We start from the raw sequence: 21244 nt of genomic DNA on the forward strand, positions 1-21244 counted from the left end.
CCTAATTTAACATGATCTTTGATTGGGATAATTAAGGCTAATGCTATAATGCCTTGGGTTCCAATTCATGTCTATTGTTGACATTATCTTGTCATCATTCATCCACATTATTTAATGTACATATAAAGTGGAAAGACAAGAAAACATAAACAAAATAACCATAATAGATATCATTAAGTGTCAAAATAGAATTCAAAACATTTACAAGCTCATTAACATGTTCATATCATAAGACCCATTCTATCAACATGTTCCTTAAATAGCTTTGCTACTAGACCCTTTGTTAATGGGTCTGCTATCATGAGCATAGTACTAATATGTTCTATGGACACTGTTTGTTTCTGTACTTCCTCCTTAACGCCTAGGTATTTGAGCTCCATGTGCTTGGCACCTTTAGAATACCTATCGTTCTTGGAAAAAAAATACTGCAGAGGAATTATCACAATAAATTCTCAGCGGCCTGGCTATAGAGTCGATAACTCCAAGTCCTGAAATAAAGTTCCTCAGCCATAAACCATGTACTGTGGCCTCAAAGCATGCCACAAACTCAGCCTCCATTGTAGATGAAGCAGTGATGGTTTGCTTCATACTTCTCCATGAGATCGCTCCACCAGCCAGTAGGAAAACATAACCTGAAGTGGATTTCCTGCTATCAGAGCAACCAGCAAAATCAGAGTCTGAGTATCCAGTTACCTCCAAAATGTCAGTTCTTCTGAAGGTAAGCTGGTAATCCTTAGTTCCTTGCAAATATCGCAACACCCTCTTTGCTGCTTTCCAATGAGACATCCCTGGGTTACTTTGGTAGCGCCCAAGCATGCCAACTGCAAAACTAATATCTGGCCTCATGCAAATCTGTGCATATATCAAGCTCCCCACGACTGATGCATAGGGGATTTTTGCCATCTCTTTGCGCTCCCACTCATTTTTAGGACACTGAGATAGGCTAAACTTATCACCTTTTGATATTGGAGTGTCCAGTGATGAACAACTTTTCATGCCAAATCTCTCAAGAACTCTTTCTATGTAACTTTTCTGAGACAATCCCAACAGTCCTTGTTTTCGATCTCGAAAAATTTCGATTCCGATCACAAAAGATGCCTCACCCATATCTTTCATTTCAAAGTTCTTAGAAAGAAAACCCTTAGTTTCATAAAGTAAGCCAAGATCATTGCTGGCTAACAAGATATCATCAACATACAGAATCAAAATTATGAACTTACTCCCACTGACCTTTAGGTATATACATCGATCAACAATGTTTTCTTTAAAACCAAAGGCAGTAATGGTATCATTGAACTTTAAGTACCATTGTCGGGAAGCTTGCTTAAGCCCGTATATTGATTTCTTAAGCTTACATACTAGGTGATCTTTGCCATTTTCTGAGTAGCCTTCTGGCTGCTCCATGTAGACCTCTTCATCCAAACTTCCATTTAAAAATGTCGTTTTCACATCCATCTGGTGTAACTCTAAATCATAATGAGCCACCAATGCCATAATGATCCTAAAAGAGTCCTTTTTAGATACTGGAGAAAAAGTCTCTTTGTAATCAATGCCTTCTTTCTGAGTGAAACTCTTGGCAACAAGTCTGGCCTTATATCGTTCAATATTGCCTTTTGAGTCGCGTTTGGTCTTAAAGACCCATTTACACCCGACTCTTTTACTCCCTTCAGGCAATTCAACGAGATCCCAGACTTGATTTTGATCCATGGATTTCAATTATTCTTTCATGGCATCGATCCATTTACTAGAATCATTTCCGTGTATAGCTTGTGAAAATGTTAGTGGATCTTTACTTGTCCCAATGTCAAATTCAGATTCCTGGAGATACACCACATAGTCTGGTTAAATAGCAGGTCTTCGATTTCTCTGAGACCTGCGTAAAACAACCTGTTCTGGTGACTCCGAATTTGGTTCGTCAGTGATATTATCATTCTGAGATGGATAATCATTTACATGTTCCAATATATCATCGTGATGATCAATTAGAGGAACTATTATCCTTTCTGAGGATGTAGGTATAGGGACATATATCCGTACTTCCTCAATTATCACATCTCTGGGTTCAATTCTCCCACTGATCTCACCAAATTCAATGAATTTAGCATTTCATGTTTCCACTATTCTCGGACTGTGATTAGGACAGTAAAACCTATACCCTTTGGATCTCTCTGGGTACCCAATAAAGTACCCGCTTACAGTTCTAGGATCCAATTTCCTTTCATGTGGATTGTAAAGTCTCGCTTCGGCTGGACAACCCCAAACATGCATGTGTCTTAAACTTGGTGTCCTACCAGTCCATAGCTCGAAAGGAGTTTTTGGAACTGACTTACTAGGAACTCGGTTTAAGATATACATTGCCGTCTTAATAGCTTCACCCCACAGTGATTTGGGTAAGGTAGTATTGCTTACCATACTTCTGACCATATCCAATAAGGTCCGATTACGCCTTTCAGCAACACCGTTCTGCTGTGGCGTCCCGGGCATCGTATATTGTGCAACAATGCCACGCTGTTCAAGAAGTTTGGCGAATGGGCCAGGGTTACGGCCCGATTCATCATACTTTATTCTCCACCTCGATCCAACCTGATGATTTTCACTTTTTTATCTAACTGTCTTTCCACCTCCATGAGAAATACCTCAAGTACTGAAACAGCGTGAGATTTCTCATGAAGTAGGTAGATATATCCAAACCGTGAAAAATCATCAATAAAAGTGATAAAATATTTTTCTCCACCAAAACATTCAGTGGAGAATTGTCCACATATATCAGTGTGAATTATTTCAAGAAGCCATTTACTTCTTGTGGCACCTTTCTTAGTATGTTTGGTTTGCTTTCCTTTAATACAATCCACACACACTTCAAGATTAGTAAAATCAAGATGCGAAAGTATCCCTTCTTTTACTAATCTTTGTAACCGTTCCTTGGATATATGCCCCAATCTTTTATGCCACAAGTCATAAGAATTTTCATTCATAATGTTTCTTTTAGTTCCAATACATATTTCATGGTACTGGGTATAGGTATTTTTAATAAATGTATTATCGAGGCAAAGTCGATAAAGACCATCGGAAAGAAACCCAGAACCAATAGATAAATCATTTCGAAATAAATTGAAACTACCATTATGGAACGAAAAAGAATAACCATCAGTATCAAGTCTGGATAAGGAAATCAAATTACGCCTCACAGAAGGCACATATACTGTGTTATGAAGGTCTAAATATTGACCGATACTTAAAACCAAACGAAAAGTTCCTATGGCTAAAACTTCAGCCTTATTATCGTTTCCCATAAAGATAAATCGTTCACTGGGGCTTGGTGTTTGGCTTGTAAGGTATCCCTGCATGGTTATAGAAACATGAACATTAGCACCTGAATCTAACCACCAAGAGTTAGTGGGAACATTTACAAGGTTTGATTCAAAACATATAAAGGCAAGTGATTTACCTTTCTTTTCAAACCAAGCTTTACGTTTCGGACACTCAGCTTTCATGTGTCCATGCTTCCCACAAAAGTAGCATTTGCTACTGTTATGTTGAACCTGATTAACTTTCTCAGGCTGCTTTCCTTTCGGTGGTCCAATTCGTTTCATCTTGCCATACTGGTGCTTTTTCTTTCCGGCTTCTTTGGTCACAAAATTAACAGAGTAATGACCTTGTTGTTTCAATCTCGCTTCTTCCTGAACTACCATACTTGCCAACTCATTCACATTCCATTTGTCTTTAATAGAATTATAATGCATCTGGAATGGACCAGACTGAGGTGGCAATGAGTTCAGAATAAACTGAACAATGAAGGACTCCTCAACTTTCATTCCAAGAGTTTGTAATCTAGCGGCAATATTGGTCATTTCAAGGATATGCTCTTGCATTCCTTTAGCACCATCATATTTCATGGTGGTAAGTCTAGCCATAAGTGTTCCTGCTAAAGATTTATCTGCGGACCTAAATCTCTCCTCAGCATTTTTCAAAAAAATTTGGGCTTCCTCAGCACTAGGGAGTGAATTTTTTATATTTTCAGCTATGGTCATTTTCATGAACATCAAACTCAGCCTATTTGATCTCTCCCATTGTTTATAAGACTCTCTCTCATCTCTATCACTATTCTCAGTGATGGGTGGTGGTTTTGGACTCGTAAGTGATGAGTCCAAGTCAAGGACTCCCAAGGTGAACCTAACTCGCTCAACCCATTCAGAAAAATTAGAGCCAGTCAAAACAGGAACAAATGAAGTTTGTGAGTGTAGTGATGTAGATACGCTTACTGCAAGAAAATTTTATCACATAATGCTTTGAGTTAGACACTTATAAATAATAATCAGAATTTAAACAATTATGGATAAACTAATAGTATCATCAAGACCCTCCTTTGGGAGTAGATCTTAATACACAAAGTGTTCTCACCAGTATTAAATTCTGTGGATGAACTAGTTGTATCATCAGAATTCTCTTTTGGGAGTAAACTCTGATATACAAAGTGTTCCCTCCAATCTTTACTTTTGATGGATGAACTAGAAGTGTCATCAAGACCCTCCTTTGGGAGTAGATCTTGACACACAAATTATTCACTCCATCATATCCACCTTACTATGGGTTTAATGATTTATCATAAAAATTAAGAAAATCTTGTATCCTTTGGACAACCAATATTTTCTTAATTTTTGAAGTAAATCATTTGCCCTATATTGGATAAAATATGCATGACATAATAATAGCCAAAATAAACAATTCATACATGTATTTAATAATATGCATAAAATCTAATTAATACATGTATATAATAATAACATGTTAATAAATTTAATACATGTCCTTAACAATAATAACATGTATAAAATAACAGAAAATAAATTCCAGAATTTTTCTTTTTTTTTTCTTTTTTTTTAATAAATAATAATAATATTATAATATAATATAATATAACCGATCCGGGTCTGGACCGGACCGTACAGTAACCCGGGCCGAAACCCGGTTCAGTGATGAGGCCGGTTAACACAATAGGCCAGAAACCGGGCCTACTGTACAGGGCCTTCAGGCCCAATTTGATTCTTTTTTTTTTTTTTTATTCTTTTCCGAGATGGGCCTTTCTCTCTGGCTGGGCCAAGGCCCACGACCCAGACCCGTATCACATTAAGAAGAAACCCTACAGGTTCTTCTTCTTCCAGCCTTCCAGCCCTCCAGCGCCGCAGCACCATGTTCCTTTCAGTGCCGTGCGATGGTGGAAGACACCGGCGAGGAACAGATGGCATGGCGTTCCCAGCCTCCTTCTGCCGCCGAGGTCCACTTCATTCACGGTTTCCTTTTTTTTTTTTTTATTACTGTATTTCTCCACAAAATCGCCGCAGGCAGTGGGCTTGAGAGCCCTCTGCCGCCGTTACAGAGATGCCGGCGAGGAGGTTCTCAGCCTCCTCGCAGTGCCGTCCTTCCTTAAGGCGGTCGAGATTTTATTTGGGTAGGGACTCCACCCATTCGGGATTTCACAACCCACTGTGCCATCCCGTTCACATCCTTGTACAGCCGTGTGTCGTGACACCGGCCACCACTCACAGTGGTTCCACCATATACGGTGGTTCCACAACCTCAACCACACGGTTTCTCAATTTCACCCAGTAGTTATCGGGATTTTTTTTTTTTATTACCAACACGCATCAATGTAAACAATGCGTAATATTTGAAATACACTCAATCAAAACAGATGCAAGTAATCGTAATAGGAGAATTAGGTGCAAAACCGAAATATATTAATAGTTGTCAGTGCATCGTAATTTCATATTACACAGAATCAATCGTTATAAAATTTTCCTCAGATTGTAAAATCAATGTTTTTAATCTTTCACAGAATAATAAAATCATAATATATGAAAGCACATGTTTACTGTAAATTTCATTGAGATCATAAAAATCTATAACCTGAAGCTCTGATACCACATGTTAGATATTTTAACATGAACATTAATAAATAGATCTTTGATTTTGTATGATCCACAATAATAAACAATAATAGTGAAAGACGTACCTTTCTCCATCTGTTTGATGAAGAAATAAATCTGGCTATGAGAGAAGGATCACCCTAGCAACTTGGCCTCACTAGTGTCTCCCGATGGCTAGAGGCACTCTAATGTTGTAGGTGAGAACCCTTTAACCCCTCAGTCCTATTTATAGATTTATGGCCATCATGAAATCTAAGTCTTTGAGTTAGACTATAATTAGAGATAAGAGTTAATCTTATCTCTTAGGAGTTTAAATCCCATTATAACTCTAACAACTATTTAAAACTCTATTAGATATGGGTGAGTGGGACATAGAGTTCAAATAGAACTCTTACATTCTCCCACTTGGCCCATACGCCCATAAATGAAGGGTGTATCCTCCATATCGGCTTGCAAAGTCAACTGTATGAAGGGTGTATCCTCCATATCGGCTTGCAAATATAATTTTTCTTAAAATATAATGCTATCATATATGAAGTTCTATCCCATAAAATGTCGTGCTTAGATTCATTCCACGACATATTTAAAATATCATGAACCGATCAAGGTTCACATCCCCTAATTACTAGAATTTGACTTCTGACTTAAGCTCTTACCTCTTCTTATCTTCAAATGATTGACATATATGAACTGCTTCTTGGTTCTTGATGATAAAAATGAGGGAAACGAGTAGACATTTGGGTGCACAAAGCTGGGCATGATTTTCTGATTTTATGGCAATATGTGTGTGAAGAAGAAAGTGGAGGAAATTTCTTGGTCCACCTTTGGTGGTGGCCGTTGGCAGTAACAATGGGGGGATTAGGGTTCTTGGGGTTGGTTTGTGGCTGGATTTTAGGTCCTACAAGGAATGATGTTTTCACCTTATCTTTTGAGAGATGATTTGGTCCATATTATGCAATCCATGGATGCAGAGGAGCAATTTGAGTCATGACAATGGACTGTTGCCATTTCAAAGTTGTTGTGGACTACCACATCGGGATTGAATTCAAGGATATCTTGTTACAAGGGGCATCACTTTTTTATCTTCTTGTTTTGTAAAGATCTTTAGGCATCTCTATGCTCAATGTAAGTATTTTAGAAAATGTTTTGACATTGACGAACAAGTAGGATTCAAGCTAGAGGTCCTAGAGATTTTAGATTATTGTGAGTGAACAGGGTCAATTTAGATTTTGTTTGAAGTATTCCTCAAACCACTTTCCAGACAGAGAAATTTTAAACTGCTCATGGATATCAGCACAGTCCAAAAGGTGGACTATTCTTTTTGGTTTATGGGAGGTGAATTTTCATGATGTACTTGGTTGACTCTTATCCAAGGGATTTGCCTAACTTTAGATTCATCCCAAAGCCTAGAGTCACTCCTGTGAGTTATGATACCAGGGATTTGCCTAACGATTGGTTAGGCTTATAGAGTCTAGATCCATTCGATGCAATCTTGATTTGACCATTACTGATTATGTAGCAACATGTCATTTTGAGAATGAGGAACTAACTAGTTGGAGCTAAGTGATTTGACCAAACAGATTGATCAACCCTTCAACACAGACCATTTTGTATTGAGTTATAACGATGGAATGGAAATGCATTGTGCCTGGGCGTATTAAAATGAACTGAAGGATATAACTTCATCACCAAGAACAAAGAGCATTCATACATATACTTACAAAGTTACAAGCATGGAAGCTAAAAGCAACGAATTTGATATTACATAAAACATGACATTTTCAGCAGAATAGTTGACATTGCAAGGATGCTGCCATCTTTTGTTGGGTTATTACCTTTATTTCTCAAAAGTGCAGTACTTGATATTCATCAGTTAATATTTTAAAAAGGTGATCTAGAGAAAGAATCGTTTCTTGCAGTTCTGATGTTGCTAGATCCTTTCAACAGATCAAATGAAGTGACAGAATACGGAAGGAGTATCACTTCCATGTCCTTGCCAGCATTTTCAAGCGGACTCTGTTTCGGTTTGACCTGGATACATACAATGGAGGACAAAAAGTTTATGCTGGGGAAATATTTAGAGCTATATGTTAGTTCTAACAATCTTACTATTCAAGAGAAAATATTCTTTCCTCTTTATTTCATGCTGTAATTTTTTGTTTGTAGTAGATTGTGGGAATCATGAAACCATGTATAGGCCAAAGAGATATGATCTCCTATATAGATATTACATTGGCAAGAAGATATGAAAATGCAGCTAAATAGTTACCATTTAATTAGTGGCTAATTAAAATCCTATTTGATTTTTGCCCAACTTTGGCTGGGTATGGGTAAAGATGGTAGAGAAATCTACCCACCGGCCTAACAGCACTAGGATATTGTCTTGGTCAATGAATATTCACTTCATAACCATAAATTGAAAACCTATCCTAATCTTTTGAGAATGTCTGAAGATCATCTTTACTTTAAGGTAATGAAAATGAAGACAATCTAAAAAGTTACCTACAAAATAGCATGTAGAAGTATATCTGAATATGCAGAGAAGCCCCCCAACAATTCAGAAGACAAGTTTTCTAGTACTACTAAAAAAGCGATTCCTGAATAATGACCTTATTTGGCTCGTTGAAGGAATTCTCATCCATCAGATTACCAGAGGTGAGTATGGTCTTTGTCGACCCGGATAACTGTATTGTGGAGTTGGGCTCCAATCCGTCCACACTTATCTTGAGATTAACTGTGTCATTCCCAAAGTTCACAATCTGCAAAAAAAAAAAAAAAAAAAAAAACAATTATCTCAAATTAATAGCAGTGCCACATAGATAGAAAAGCCAAATTCCATTCAATTCCAAAAGCGTATGATGCAGCTATCAAATTCAAAATAACTGAAGAGGTAGAAAAACCATTTCTCTGCCATTATCAACCACATGTATGGAATAAGACAAGATATTCGTGTAAACAAGTAACCGGATAATGCACCTGAACAAAGTAAAATCTATGAAGATGTTTGAATTTGAAGGTGCTGGAAATTGGGTAGGAAGCATTGCAGTATAAAAATAGCGAGGTCAGTCATGAGGAAGCACACCTTTATTCTTAGGTAACTCTTGCTATCATCTGAGTTTTCCCACATAATTGCAGATGCAATAAGGGAAGTGGATGTATTTTTTTGGAGTGTTGAATGAAGAAGAGTTGCTGAACTCGACTCCCTGAAGAAGTGTTGCACCCAGTAGCTTGGTGTTCCATATAGCTGTGAAGAGTTAAAGACAATTGCATCTGCATTCCACCTTAATAGAAAGTTTTTTAATCTCAGTATAACAATTATATAAAGGTTGAATTTTCACTTTCGAAGTAAAATATGTGGAAAATTATTTTATGTTGAAATTTTGAGAGAAATTACCATCTGTCATTGTCATTCACAAAAAGTGGTGCATAGCTTGCCATGCTAACTACATCACTGCATTGAAGAAAGAATTGGAAGTCAGCAGCTTTTCTTTCTGATTGGCCCTAAAACCTTTACGAATATAGAAGCTAATTAATTGCAACAGAAACTGAAGATCAAGATCCTTACTTTATGCACACAAACCCATCTGGAAACTCCCGGATTTAGGGATGTTTGAGAGACATAGCATTGTCAATTTCTGGAAATTAATGCAAATCAAAGCAGTTTATATAGTCTACTTGGTACTTATTTGTCAAACTAAATGGGCACAGGTTTCCATTTTACGGTTTTTTCCCTTTTGGATACTTTTACCATTTAGCTTTCTTTTTACTAAACTAGAGACCTGATTATAAGCCAATATTTTCATTGTTCTGCAGCTTGTACATATCGCACATATATCTCCTTAGCATGAATTTATCTTACATGAAGGCTCAGGCTCAAAGCACTAGTTTGGTTAACAAAGCATGAACGGGGACTGAAAAGGAAAGGCCAAACACTTTGTCCTAATGAAAAGAACCCTCACAAGATGTGGGCTCCAGATCAGATGTCTTCTAGAATAATGGTTCTTCACCCAACACTCCTATCTGGTTGTGCCGGTGAGCCTTTTGGATTCCCACTTTCCTTAACAAAAGGAAAAGCAAACAAAAGAAAGAACAGAATGAAAGAAAGAAAGAAAGAAAGAAAAGCAAAAGACACAGCTCAGCAAAAATTCTAACTCGATTCCTCTCTATTTGAGAATCCATGACTTTCAGGCACTACAGTAGTAGCAACGATGGGAAAGGCAAATAACCAGCGAGGTGCTAGATTTATAAAAGGATCTTACAAACTGATGTAACTCGATGTGAGATGTCAGATCTACTCTTAAAAAAAAAAAGAAAAAGAAAAAAAGCTTTACAATCAGACATACCAAATGAAGCCATATCAACTTGTAGGTTTACTTGGAGAATTCCTTTGTAGAGCATTTGTTATAAAGAGCAAACCATGTATGCCTTCATTAGGAGAGGAGATCCCCGCCATACACCATTGTTTGAAGCCATATCATCCATTAACTTCCAGCTTTCATTTATTATATCACACCCTCTACATTATCACACCAATCTATTGTCTTTTGGGTGGCACCTTTTGTTTAAATCAAATTAACTTTTTTGTCAGCAGATGCCTTTGTTGCACACGACCAAACCATCTTACATGGCATCATTCTTGCTACTAAGGCTCTAGGATGGGCTTTTGATTCCCCTTTTTTAACCAAAAACTTTATAAATATGTTATTAAGGAAAAATGTTAAAGGAAACTCAGGGAAAATGAAGAAAGGTCATGCATAGAAAAGAGAAATTAGCAAAGAATAAGTAAAATTTTGAAGGAGACCTCAAGGAGAACATAAATGCAAACAAATTCATTATTTTTGTTTTGATCGGTAAACAAAATTTTATCTATCATGAGAAGCAAAAAAGTTAATTATTAATGTCATTTCTCAAATAAAAATAATTTTAGTAACATTAATTTGCCTTATTTACATGTCCATATGAGACATTAATGGATTACTTAACATAGTTGATGTTCCCACTTACTTTCAGAGACCACAAAAACTATCAAGGTCTTGACCATTCAAAATTTCTGTCCATCGTATATCAAAGTGACCTATACTCAATATTTGAGTATATTTAACTTTAATAAGATTAGTAACTATTTGCTGTTAATGAATGTGTAAACAAGTTCAGTTGACAATAAGTTTGTAAAACTTGTATTAGCTGTGGTGCCGTTCATGAGTACATCATAAGTGTCGGAATTTTTAACTAGAAGTCACCTCTTCCATGAACAAGACAAATCCATTTGTAGTTTTCTCAGATAAAATGCCTAATTTCACCACTAGCGATGAACTATAAGTTTGCAAGTCATTAGCAATTATAACTTCAGTGGACTAGTCTCGTTAAATGAACCTGAATCATGATCTTAATTGCTTGAGAACTACATGCAATTCATCTAATGAGATATATACGGATTCAAATAAATAGATATGCCCAGGGATTAAGCATTCATCTTAATAACATAAACAAATTTTTAATAATAATGCACAAGTTTAATTGACTTTTAGAACACAATTCTAACTTTAGATCAGGCAAACGACTGGGGAAAACTCAGCATCTTCCAAAAACTATCAGATTAGAGTTGATATTTCTTATGTTCTTTTTCTAGGATTAGTTGCATGGTTCCCCTAAAGAACGCATTGGAGGAAAAAAGAATCATCAAATTTGGACTGAATTGAAGTAATTGCAGGCACAATTTTACAGAAAGTTCAAAAATTACATCAAACCTGTTCTGTTCAATCCCAATAAGGAATGCAGCCTCAGCCAGTGCTGCTAAAAAAGTTCCTTTGCCAGCATCTTTCCCAGTTACAGCATACTCACTTATAAAAGCCTAATGCATATCAATTAAAACCCTTTAAGTATTTGATCAAATATATATCTAGAATACAGGGACAACATCACACCTTTGGACCGTCACGTGATGTAAGATCAAACCAATGAGCCATCGAAAACATGTCCTTGGCAGATAATGGATAAACCTAACCAAAACACCAGAGTAAGATGATTTTGTCCCTCGTTGCCCAATGAAGGACGAAAGACATTCACATCATGAGACGTAAAAGATCATTGAAATGCCTCCATTCACATATCAATACAAGAAATGAAGATGAGAATTTTTACATGATAATCATACAAATCTGCAGGGTGATCCAACTTTTGAGAAAACCTGTCACAATTTGTGATAATTTTGATGTCTGGATAAGCCTTCTTTATGGCATTATGGAACTTGAGGTAATTTCCTGGTCAATGAACAATAAAATAATAAAGAAACTAAAACAAAGAATAAATTCATACATCAGATGCATCACTAAGAATCTGTATTGCAGTGACAATTTTTTTCTTCTGAATTCTTTGGTTTCAAAAATTTTTTGGAAGGAATAATGGTTGTTGCAACAACTAAATTATAGCACACATGCAGTCAGTCAAATTAACCGAGCAGTACACTTCACAATCCACTTGGAAACCAAAGTTAAAAGTGTTTTTCTGGAAGCACTGAGCTTTTGGTGTGCACAAGTACAAAGGAAAAATAAATACATCCATCTAGCATTTCAAGAATTCAGGTACTATATCTTCCCGTGGAAAACTTTCCATTGAGGCAAGTAAAATATGAAAACAACTCCATTTAATGATGAGAGATTTAAAGGTGGTGTTGCCAACAGAAGCTTAAATGACAAGAGAGAAACTTCGTTAAAAAAAATGTTTTTACAGGAATGAAGCATCATGGAGGGAAAGAATGCTGCAATGAAAGGAATTCAGATCTTCATTAATGTAGAGTCGATTTTCTCCAACATGAAGTTCTTGCAATGCAATAGTATCTCAGAATATCGTACCATTTGTTTCTCATTATTTTGGAATTGAACATATGCAACTTGCTAGCATTGCCTGTTTAGGATTTAACTTGGAGTCGATTTTCTCCAACATGAAGATTTTGCAATGCAATAGTATCTCAGAATATCGTACCATTTGTTTCTCATTATTTGGGAACTGAACATATTTAACTTGCTAGCATTGCCTGTTTAGTTTGCAATCATTTTTGTGCATTAGGATAATACCTAATATGATGTTTTCTGAGTCATTCTAAATTGAAAGAATGAGTAAAAGACACTCTCTGAGCAAGAGTTACACGAGTGTGTGTGTGTGTACACACTATACAAGGCTATGCATGAGAGAGAGAGAGAGAGAGAGAGATTGCGGGCCCTACCTAGACCAATAAGGATCATGCTTGTGACCGTTAAATCAGGTTTTTCCTCAGTACATAAGAGTTTGCTAAATAACATCATCAGACATTAGGAAAATTACAATGCCCAATAAAAAGCAAGATAAAGTGCATTAATCATGTATGACTAAGTAGAATAGACAAAATGTGAAATAGACTTTACTGACTCAGAAAGGGCCTACAGAAAAAGATCTGGAGTAATTGACTCAGATACAATAAAATGTTACTCATATAGATACATGATTCTAAGTCATATTAGTAAATGTATGGAGAAGATCATCTTTTCCTCAATTTATAATCTCTATAAAGGCATCCAATCTATTTGTTAAATAATAGTAATAATAATAATAATAATAACATTAAAACATAAATGGGTAACCTCGATAATTCGTTTTCCAGCAATCCTCATTCCCAAGAGCTATATGTCTCAAGTCAAAAGGTTCTGTATGTCCCATTGCAGCTCGCATAGAACCCCATGTAGAATTAGGACCGCCTCTAGCAAACTCAATACTATCGAGGGCTTCCTGTAATCAAGCCATTTATCATCAAAGAATAAAAATATTGACTTTTTAGCCCCAAAAAGTGAGGCTGAATTGTAGAGAACATGAACTGAGATATGAAGCTCTGTTATGGTAGAGTATCAACTTGATCAACTTAATGTAATACGACGCAACAAACACACATACTTGCACAAAAGGCTTGACATTGGAAGTACTAACTTGATCATTACGACTGATACCTGTAGAATTGTTTGATTATATAAAGTAACAAAACATATATTATTCAATTGCTAGATTGAAAGTAAAACAGTTAGAATCACAAGCATGGTGAAGTACCAATATTGAACACCCATACTGGCAATGCGCCTAGGTCCTCGGTTAGCTGCAGAAAAGAAAATTAATGTATTAAAATCAGCTCAAGAATTATATAATGGAACATTCTCAGGTTATTAATAATGCTAACACTCCACCCCAAAAATTAAAAAAGATGCCTACTTGGAGAAACTCAAAGTAACCAAGGCCATCATCCGTCCAGTACATCCAAACATCACCAAAGTGCCCTGGTCTCTCCTCCCAGGGTCCAATGGTTGCTTTCCAACGAAATGCATTTCTTAACCAATCACCTACAACAAAGGAGCCACCTGATGCAACATAATTTGGAGGGCACACATCATTACTTAGGTAGTAACTTCTGAGGAATAAAACATTATTTATGTAATAACGATTAAACTATGATGTCAACCCTTGCTCAATTAACAAACAGAAAAAGCCTAATGTACATCCCAAAATTTACAGCGCCTTTATAACCCTTTTGAAGCTGCTGTTTCTTTTTGAATGGGGTGTGTTGGAGGTAGTGTTGGGAACAAAGATATAGAGGATAGAAAATGACCGATCCAAAAGGTTTCATGAGTTTCTTGCTCATTTTCTCACAGAATTTCTTGGACAAATTTATGATTAATACTGGAAAAGAAATAAAATGTGTAAAGAAAAGCCAAAATGGGGACGTCAACCAAGAACACAGAATAACAAATCAATAATAACAACAGCTTAAGATTTAAAGTTAGGAGCATCTATAAAACTTCAGAAAGACTTCAAAGAGGCAAAAAAACAAAAAGGATGAACTGAGACCCATCTGAACAAAACTTCAAGAAAAATCGATTTGTTTCATTCACGGATTCTCCATTCAAAAGCACTCCTACTAAGTAATATATCATATAGTCTTGGATTATGAAGAGAAAATGTTGATACAAATAAGCATTCAAAGCAATGACCAGCCATGTGCCAAACGGGAAGATGTAGATGAAGTATTATGGAAATATAAGCATCAGCATCACAAATATTACGCTCACAAGCCTGTATAATGCTGTCTATATGTTCCTAAGAATAACTAATACAATCTGAATTTAGAATTCTCAACACATACAATTTATGCTCACCTGGAAATCTGATAAATTTTGGTTTTAGATCTGCCAACATTTCAGCAAGCTCACTTCGGAAACGATGTCCCTGTGCCAAGACAGATTTTGTTGAAGACTAACAAGACCCCAATGGAATGAATGTACTAAGCCATAACAAGAGGATCTCGGTGAGCATTCAGGTTAAAACTTGACAATAAGTAAATATATAATTATTTTGAACAACTTGCACTGAAGATATTTTTTTTTTATAAGTATGCAATGAAGATATCAACTTCCAATGCAACCAAAGCTCAAATGATGAAAGGTGAAACCTTGCAAATATTAATCTTTATTTAAGTTTTGAAATTCCACAAATTATTTCAATCCTAACATGCACCAGAATATGAAAATTGATCAAACAAGGTTTATTCTTTTTCTTTCAGCATGTTTTACTTTTCAATATCATTAAGTGGGTATCGCTTTTAGGGTGTAACAGTGGCTGAACAAGTCAAGTAGAAGACAAAAATGGCACAATCGAAGAAGTTTGTTTAAGATTATTCGTCGAATGGCTTTTAAAAATGTGTTCATTATATCTTCTTCTTTTGTTTTCTCTTAATGGACTTTCCCAGGATAAAGTCCAAAATTCTCATATGGCCGGTTTAATTTATACTGCATTGCAAAGGGATTGATATCAAAGAAAGAAACAACAATAGCTTAAGGTAATACAGCAGATAATTACCCCCTGCAGTGACTGCAAGAGACTTTTCCCTGTTAGATTCTGGGAAGACGGAAAGATTGCAAACAAGAAGTCGAGATCAGGGCACATGAGTGTTCACCATAAATTCCCATATCCAGATTAACCATTGATTATCTAGACAAGGGGACCTTAAATGAAGAACGAATCAGCTTAAACCATCTTATATTAAAAAAAAAATTCTTAAAGAATATATTTTCACAATCAAGATTGACATACTAAAGTTGCATGCTATGCATCAGTCATATTAAACACTAGGGTACACGTATAAATCCCATTTAATGGTATGGGATATGGATGATGTGAAGAAAAGGAATGCACGTTGGCTGAGTTGAAGAATTTTTTCTTCCACACTTATTGTCTTGGCTTTCCGCTATTGTATTGCAGGGGGGCAATGTCCATGATTTCTTGTCTTTAATTTATCGCATGTAGAATGTATTTAGGTGTTCATCAGTATACTTCCTGTGTACATGGGCTATGCCTATTTCATTCATATATATAATATTTATCTCTTACTTATCAAAAAAAAAAAAAAAGAAAAGGATAGCTCACTGGCAAAATCCATCAGCATCCCATCAGATAAGATGGACGGTAAATTCAGTGACATTCAACTTATTCATTAATAAACTTCTATCATAACTGTATCACGTGTACATGTATAATCTACCTTATACATGTAAATAAACCATAGTTGGAGTGCATGCATTCCTCATGTAACGACCATATATGACTTCAGAAAGAAACAGATACCTTATATGTATCCACTGGCATAGCTGACACTTGGTCAAACCAAATAACTCCTTTTCTGGTTGTAGTCAATTGAAGTCTTGAATTAGGGTTTGTGGCGTTGGCTTCCAGCAGGACCTCCATCTTTGTCCAGTTTGAGACTTGAGAAGCAGAAGCTCTGAGAGGCAGTCAAATGTATTTCAAAGGATGAATTAGCCCTGTTCAATTAGATAATATTTACAGAACACTGAAACAAGAACACTGAAACAATGCACAAATGGTGCTCACAATATTTCACAAGTTGCCAGTGTCTCCAAGCCATTTGAGCTCGTCAATGACACGAATAGATCAATTGCTCCTGACGAACGAACATACAGAACCACTTTGTATTTCTTTCCTTTCACAATATTCTGAAAGAAAACAAAAGTAAGTGAGTTTGTCACAAATCAAAAGTTTGAAAGAATAACTTGGCAGAATTATAATATAAAAGATGAAGGACTTCGCATCCTGTTGCCTAGACACCTGAACATTATAAAACCCATATGGACTGTAAACTGTGTCCTAACATTCAAGATTTTCCCAAAAGAAAATGTTACGTTCCCTGCACATGGCATTAGTGATCTTGTCGTAGAAAAGGTGTCGACTTACCATGCCCCAGAAGCCCGGGTTATAAATACCAACGCCCCCAGCAGGACATTTATTGGTACCTGTTGTGTCACATAGTACCTCCATTCGGAGTGCAACCTTATTGAGCTCAAAACATGATGAGCGGTCAGTGGACACTGTAAGGGATGAGTCCTCATCCCCTATAATAGACCAAGGGTCTATGTTTGAGGGGATATTAGGTCCCCCAGCTTCAAAACCTGGAAAAGAAACTTTATGAGTATCCCAAACACTAAAATATAAAGATGAGGTCTTGCATTTCAATGGCTGGTTGTATAAGACAATATCAAATTCATAATATTTATAGGATAGTTCAACAAGCATTTTTTTATTTTTTGGACACCAATGCTAAGCAAACAGCCTCATGGATAGTTGGATCCTAAATATAACTTTAACAATCTCAAAATTATAAATGTTTAAAAAATATCAGGGTCTCTCTCTCTCTCTCTCTCTCTCTCTCTGTGTGAAGGTCCATAAGCAGTGAAGAAACTCTTTTGTACATTGGAAGTTTAGAGTATATAGAAATGACCTCTGTTGCTCACAAGCTCTGCCCACAACCCTCCAGCACCGGCATGGTTAATCTCCTGCAGAAAAGCATTTGAGAGAATGAATATTCATCCTACTCACAAATTGTTATTATACACTCAACCATTGAAGATTCATCATACACATCACGAGGGCTCACAAATTCCATACTAATTTAAACCATTTAGTTTATCTTTAGAGACATTTCATAAGATTGACATCAAATGAAGCATGGCTAATCAGATCGATCAACTTTCCGTATACAAAATCCAGAACACCATGTCGGTGCTTTCATGGAATTCATAACTTTTTAAGATTGCTACTTTATTTTTGTGTGCAAGTCCACAAAAATAAATAAAAATAATTTGTACAGACGGTATGCCAGCCCGCACGACTCTTTACAAAAAAAAAAAATAATATTTATAGTGGTGAGTATGTAAGTGTCGTACAGTCACTTTGAAAAAAATAAATAAATATGAGACTTACATGAAAATAAATTAATTTTTTAATAGTAGACCTCACTCTTTTTCAAAATGATTGTACGGTATTTATGTACTTCACGATTGTATGTAGTATTACTCTAAGAAAAATACTCATTCTTTTTGTTGAAAGTTACTACTGTGACTTTTTTATTTTTTATTTTTATTTAATGATTAAATAAGTATTTTTTAATAATATTATAATTTTTTTATTTTCTTAAAAATATTTAAAAATACATGAAAAAAAAATCAAAAAAAAAAAATACAGAAAACATTAGTGGGAGCCCCAGCGAGAGCTCCCAGTGGTGGGAGTAGCACCATCTTTAAAATAAATAGGATTCATATAAAAAAAATTATTTTTTTCCTGTAGATCTTATTATTTTTTTTTAAAGAAAAATACTACTTGCCTCATAGTTTTTGTCCCTTATCTTTGGCACATCATGTATTTTATTTTATTTTTTAATTTTTTATTCAATAATTAAGAAAATTATTAAGGAGCACGTCCAGCGATACACCCTTGACTGTCCAGTAGCAGTATTCTTTTTTCAAACGACGTACTCTATGCTCGGAGGATTCGCATTGAATTATAGAAATACAAATATAAAATTTGTAAAATATGACATGATTTTACATTTAATTATTTCACTCAAAATTTATTTTCATATTAGATTATTTATCTATTAGGTAAAATAATAATAAAATAATATAAATTTAATAATTTTTTTTAATTTTTTTTTTTTAAATTAAGAGCTATATAGAAATACATTAATAGAAGTGCATAGCAATATTTCTGAAATGTAACAAATACATTCTAAATATTTAATACAACACTATTAAAAAAAACACATCTATCTATTACATTTCATCCATTAATTTATTTTTTATTTTTTTTATTTTTTTATTTTTCCAGCTCAAATCCCAGCATTGGGAGCACTAAAAAAAAAGCAAAAATCCCCTCAAAAAATAAAAAATCTTAAATCTAAAAGATTGAACTCAGCAATAATATGCAAAAAACAAAAAATTTGAAATGAAATAAATGGTGTATAAGAAAAGCAAAGGAAATAGCAAGTACCTGAAAATATTTTTTAATCAATTTGATCTAGTTACAGTGACCACTAAATATAACCACCAATCTCAAATTATTGTAACTAAGGGTGTGTTTAGATGTTGAAATGAGTTGAGTTGAGTTGAGTTGACATGATAAAATATTGTTAGAATATTATTTTTTAATATTATTATTATTTTGAGATTTGAAAAAGTTGAATTGTTTATTATATTTTGTATTGAAATTTAAAAAAGTTATAATGATGAGTTGAGATGAATTAAGATGAGTTTGAGATCCAAACTCACCCTAAAAATCATATCTTTTTGATGTTGCATTATCAAATGTAGATTGTTTTTAAGGTCTATTAGACAAACTCATACTTTAATTTTCATTTGCATAATCCAACGTGAATGCTCTTATGAATAGAGCCGGCATGTTTTATAAATAAATAATTAGCACGTGCACAATTACACGTGTAAAAGCTCGAAACCGAACATAATTACAACATAGACTGCATATAGAGCATAAGCAGGAATTCAAAATAAAAAATGCAAAAATGATTTAAAAAATAAAAGCAAAAAGCAAGCAATACAGATAAGAACATACAAGAAACTCGATCAGCGTTGAAGATCAGGATCATGTTCATAGTTCCAGGTCGACTACTAACCTCAAAAAATATTCCAAAAAGTGTTTCGGGTATTGGCCGTCCCAATGCTTCAGAAGCATTAACAAGAAGAATTGCTCTTTGGTTGGCATTATCTCCAATAGAAAGACATTGAGGCACAAAAAAACTCCCAATGAAAAAGCAAAGCAGAAGAACACTCATGTAAGGAACCTTGCAAGAACCCATCTTGTCCTCAACACATCTACTCTATTCACAAACTCTTTAAGAAATGGGAAAGGATGAGATTATTCAGTTATATTCTGATGAACTCGACAGAAAAAAGGAGACAGCTTGATAAGCAACACTGGACTGACGCCTCACAAAATGAGAAAGTCTAAGAGCTAGCGAGGAGTGACAAACAGTGTTGATGGAAGTGGGAGCTTCACTGTTTTTTGTCTCTGCCGGAGTTTATCATAACAAGAGCTTTTATAGTTGGGTTCAGTAAAGTCTTTGCCTTGCTTTCACGTAAGCAGCTATTTTTCAGGCAGTACTGGATTTCAAGCTACAACGATTTCCTCGTTTGATTGTGGACCCCACCCGCGATTCTATCTTCCGATTATGTTCCATTATTTTCCCAAAAATCATTTGTCCTCTGCCTGTCTTGCATCTCAGCTCCATTGATGTCGTGTTTGGTTTGTTGGGTTATGGGGCCGGGTTGTTTTTGAGTTGAGAAGACGTCAAGTCGAGAGTAGGGGTGTCAAATCGTGTTAACGGATCGTGTTTGTATTGTGCCAATACATATATATTATACTATATAGGTCAACCCTAACTTGACCCGTTAAGCTTATCGTGTCAAAATCTCAAACCCTAATACGACCCAATAACATAACGGGTAGTGTTGTGTCAACCTGTTGAGACCTATTTATGTAAATGAATTGAAACAAACCCAAAATTAACCTCTTTAATGTAGTTAAGTTTAACATAATTTTATATAAATGTTAAAATCATAATATCTATAAAAAAAAAAAATATAAAACTAACTACAAGTCCAAAATTACAATCTAAACAATAAAAATATCGAAATTAAAATTCAAAAAATTTTATTTTTTAGGTATAAGGGTATAATTGTAATTTTAACTTTCTTAACGGGTCATAACGGGTTGACCCGTTATCAACCCGTTAAGCTATCGTGTCTTAACGGGTCAACCCGTTTTGACCCAAACCTGTTAAGGGTAAACCCTAACCCGCTTTTATCGTGTTGTGTTCGTGTTGGGTTAATGGGTCGTGTCACATATTGACACCCCTAGTCGAGAGTTCGCTCAAATGTCGCTCGACAATCATGTGCTCAAGCGAACCTTGGGCAGTGAGTTTGCTTGAGATGCGCTTG

The 21244-nt window shown here is 35.3% G+C and overlaps 1 protein-coding gene and 1 long non-coding RNA gene across 4 annotated transcripts; one reads left to right on the forward strand and one right to left on the reverse strand.

Annotated features, from left to right (window-relative positions):
• Positions 1–5226: 5226 nt before the first annotated feature.
• Positions 5227–8203, forward strand: LOC108999345. The gene is made up of 2 exons (XR_004801200.1): positions 5227–5275; positions 7847–8203. It is a non-coding gene; the product is annotated as an uncharacterized LOC108999345 (long non-coding RNA).
• On the reverse strand, positions 6527–20103 carry LOC108999344 (alpha-L-arabinofuranosidase 1-like). 3 transcript variants are annotated; one of them, XM_018976231.2, is made up of 17 exons: positions 19921–20103; positions 17734–17788; positions 17190–17404; positions 16830–16951; positions 16566–16719; positions 15101–15170; positions 14160–14305; positions 14001–14046; positions 13851–13903; positions 13544–13688; positions 12069–12187; positions 11852–11926; positions 11675–11778; positions 9322–9378; positions 9010–9208; positions 8537–8686; positions 6527–7958 (listed from the first exon to the last, which is right to left on the reverse strand). In XM_018976231.2, the coding sequence occupies exons 1-17, from the start codon at positions 20101–20103 to the stop codon at positions 7809–7811; spliced, it is 2043 nt and encodes a 680-aa protein (XP_018831776.1). In that variant the 3' UTR covers positions 6527–7808. The 3 variants fall into 3 exon arrangements, with proteins under 3 accessions (XP_018831776.1, XP_035544803.1, XP_035544802.1); XM_035688910.1 differs by lacking the exons at positions 6527–7958; positions 8537–8686; positions 9010–9208 and adding an exon at positions 9887–9984 and having other exon boundaries at positions 9358–9378; XM_035688909.1 differs by lacking the exons at positions 6527–7958; positions 8537–8686; positions 9010–9208; positions 9322–9378 and adding exons at positions 9510–9562; positions 9887–9984.
• Positions 20104–21244: the final 1141 nt, after the last annotated feature.

This window comes from Juglans regia, chromosome 3 (assembly GCF_001411555.2).
Source record: "Juglans regia cultivar Chandler chromosome 3, Walnut 2.0, whole genome shotgun sequence".
NCBI lineage: Eukaryota > Viridiplantae > Streptophyta > Magnoliopsida > Fagales > Juglandaceae > Juglans > Juglans regia.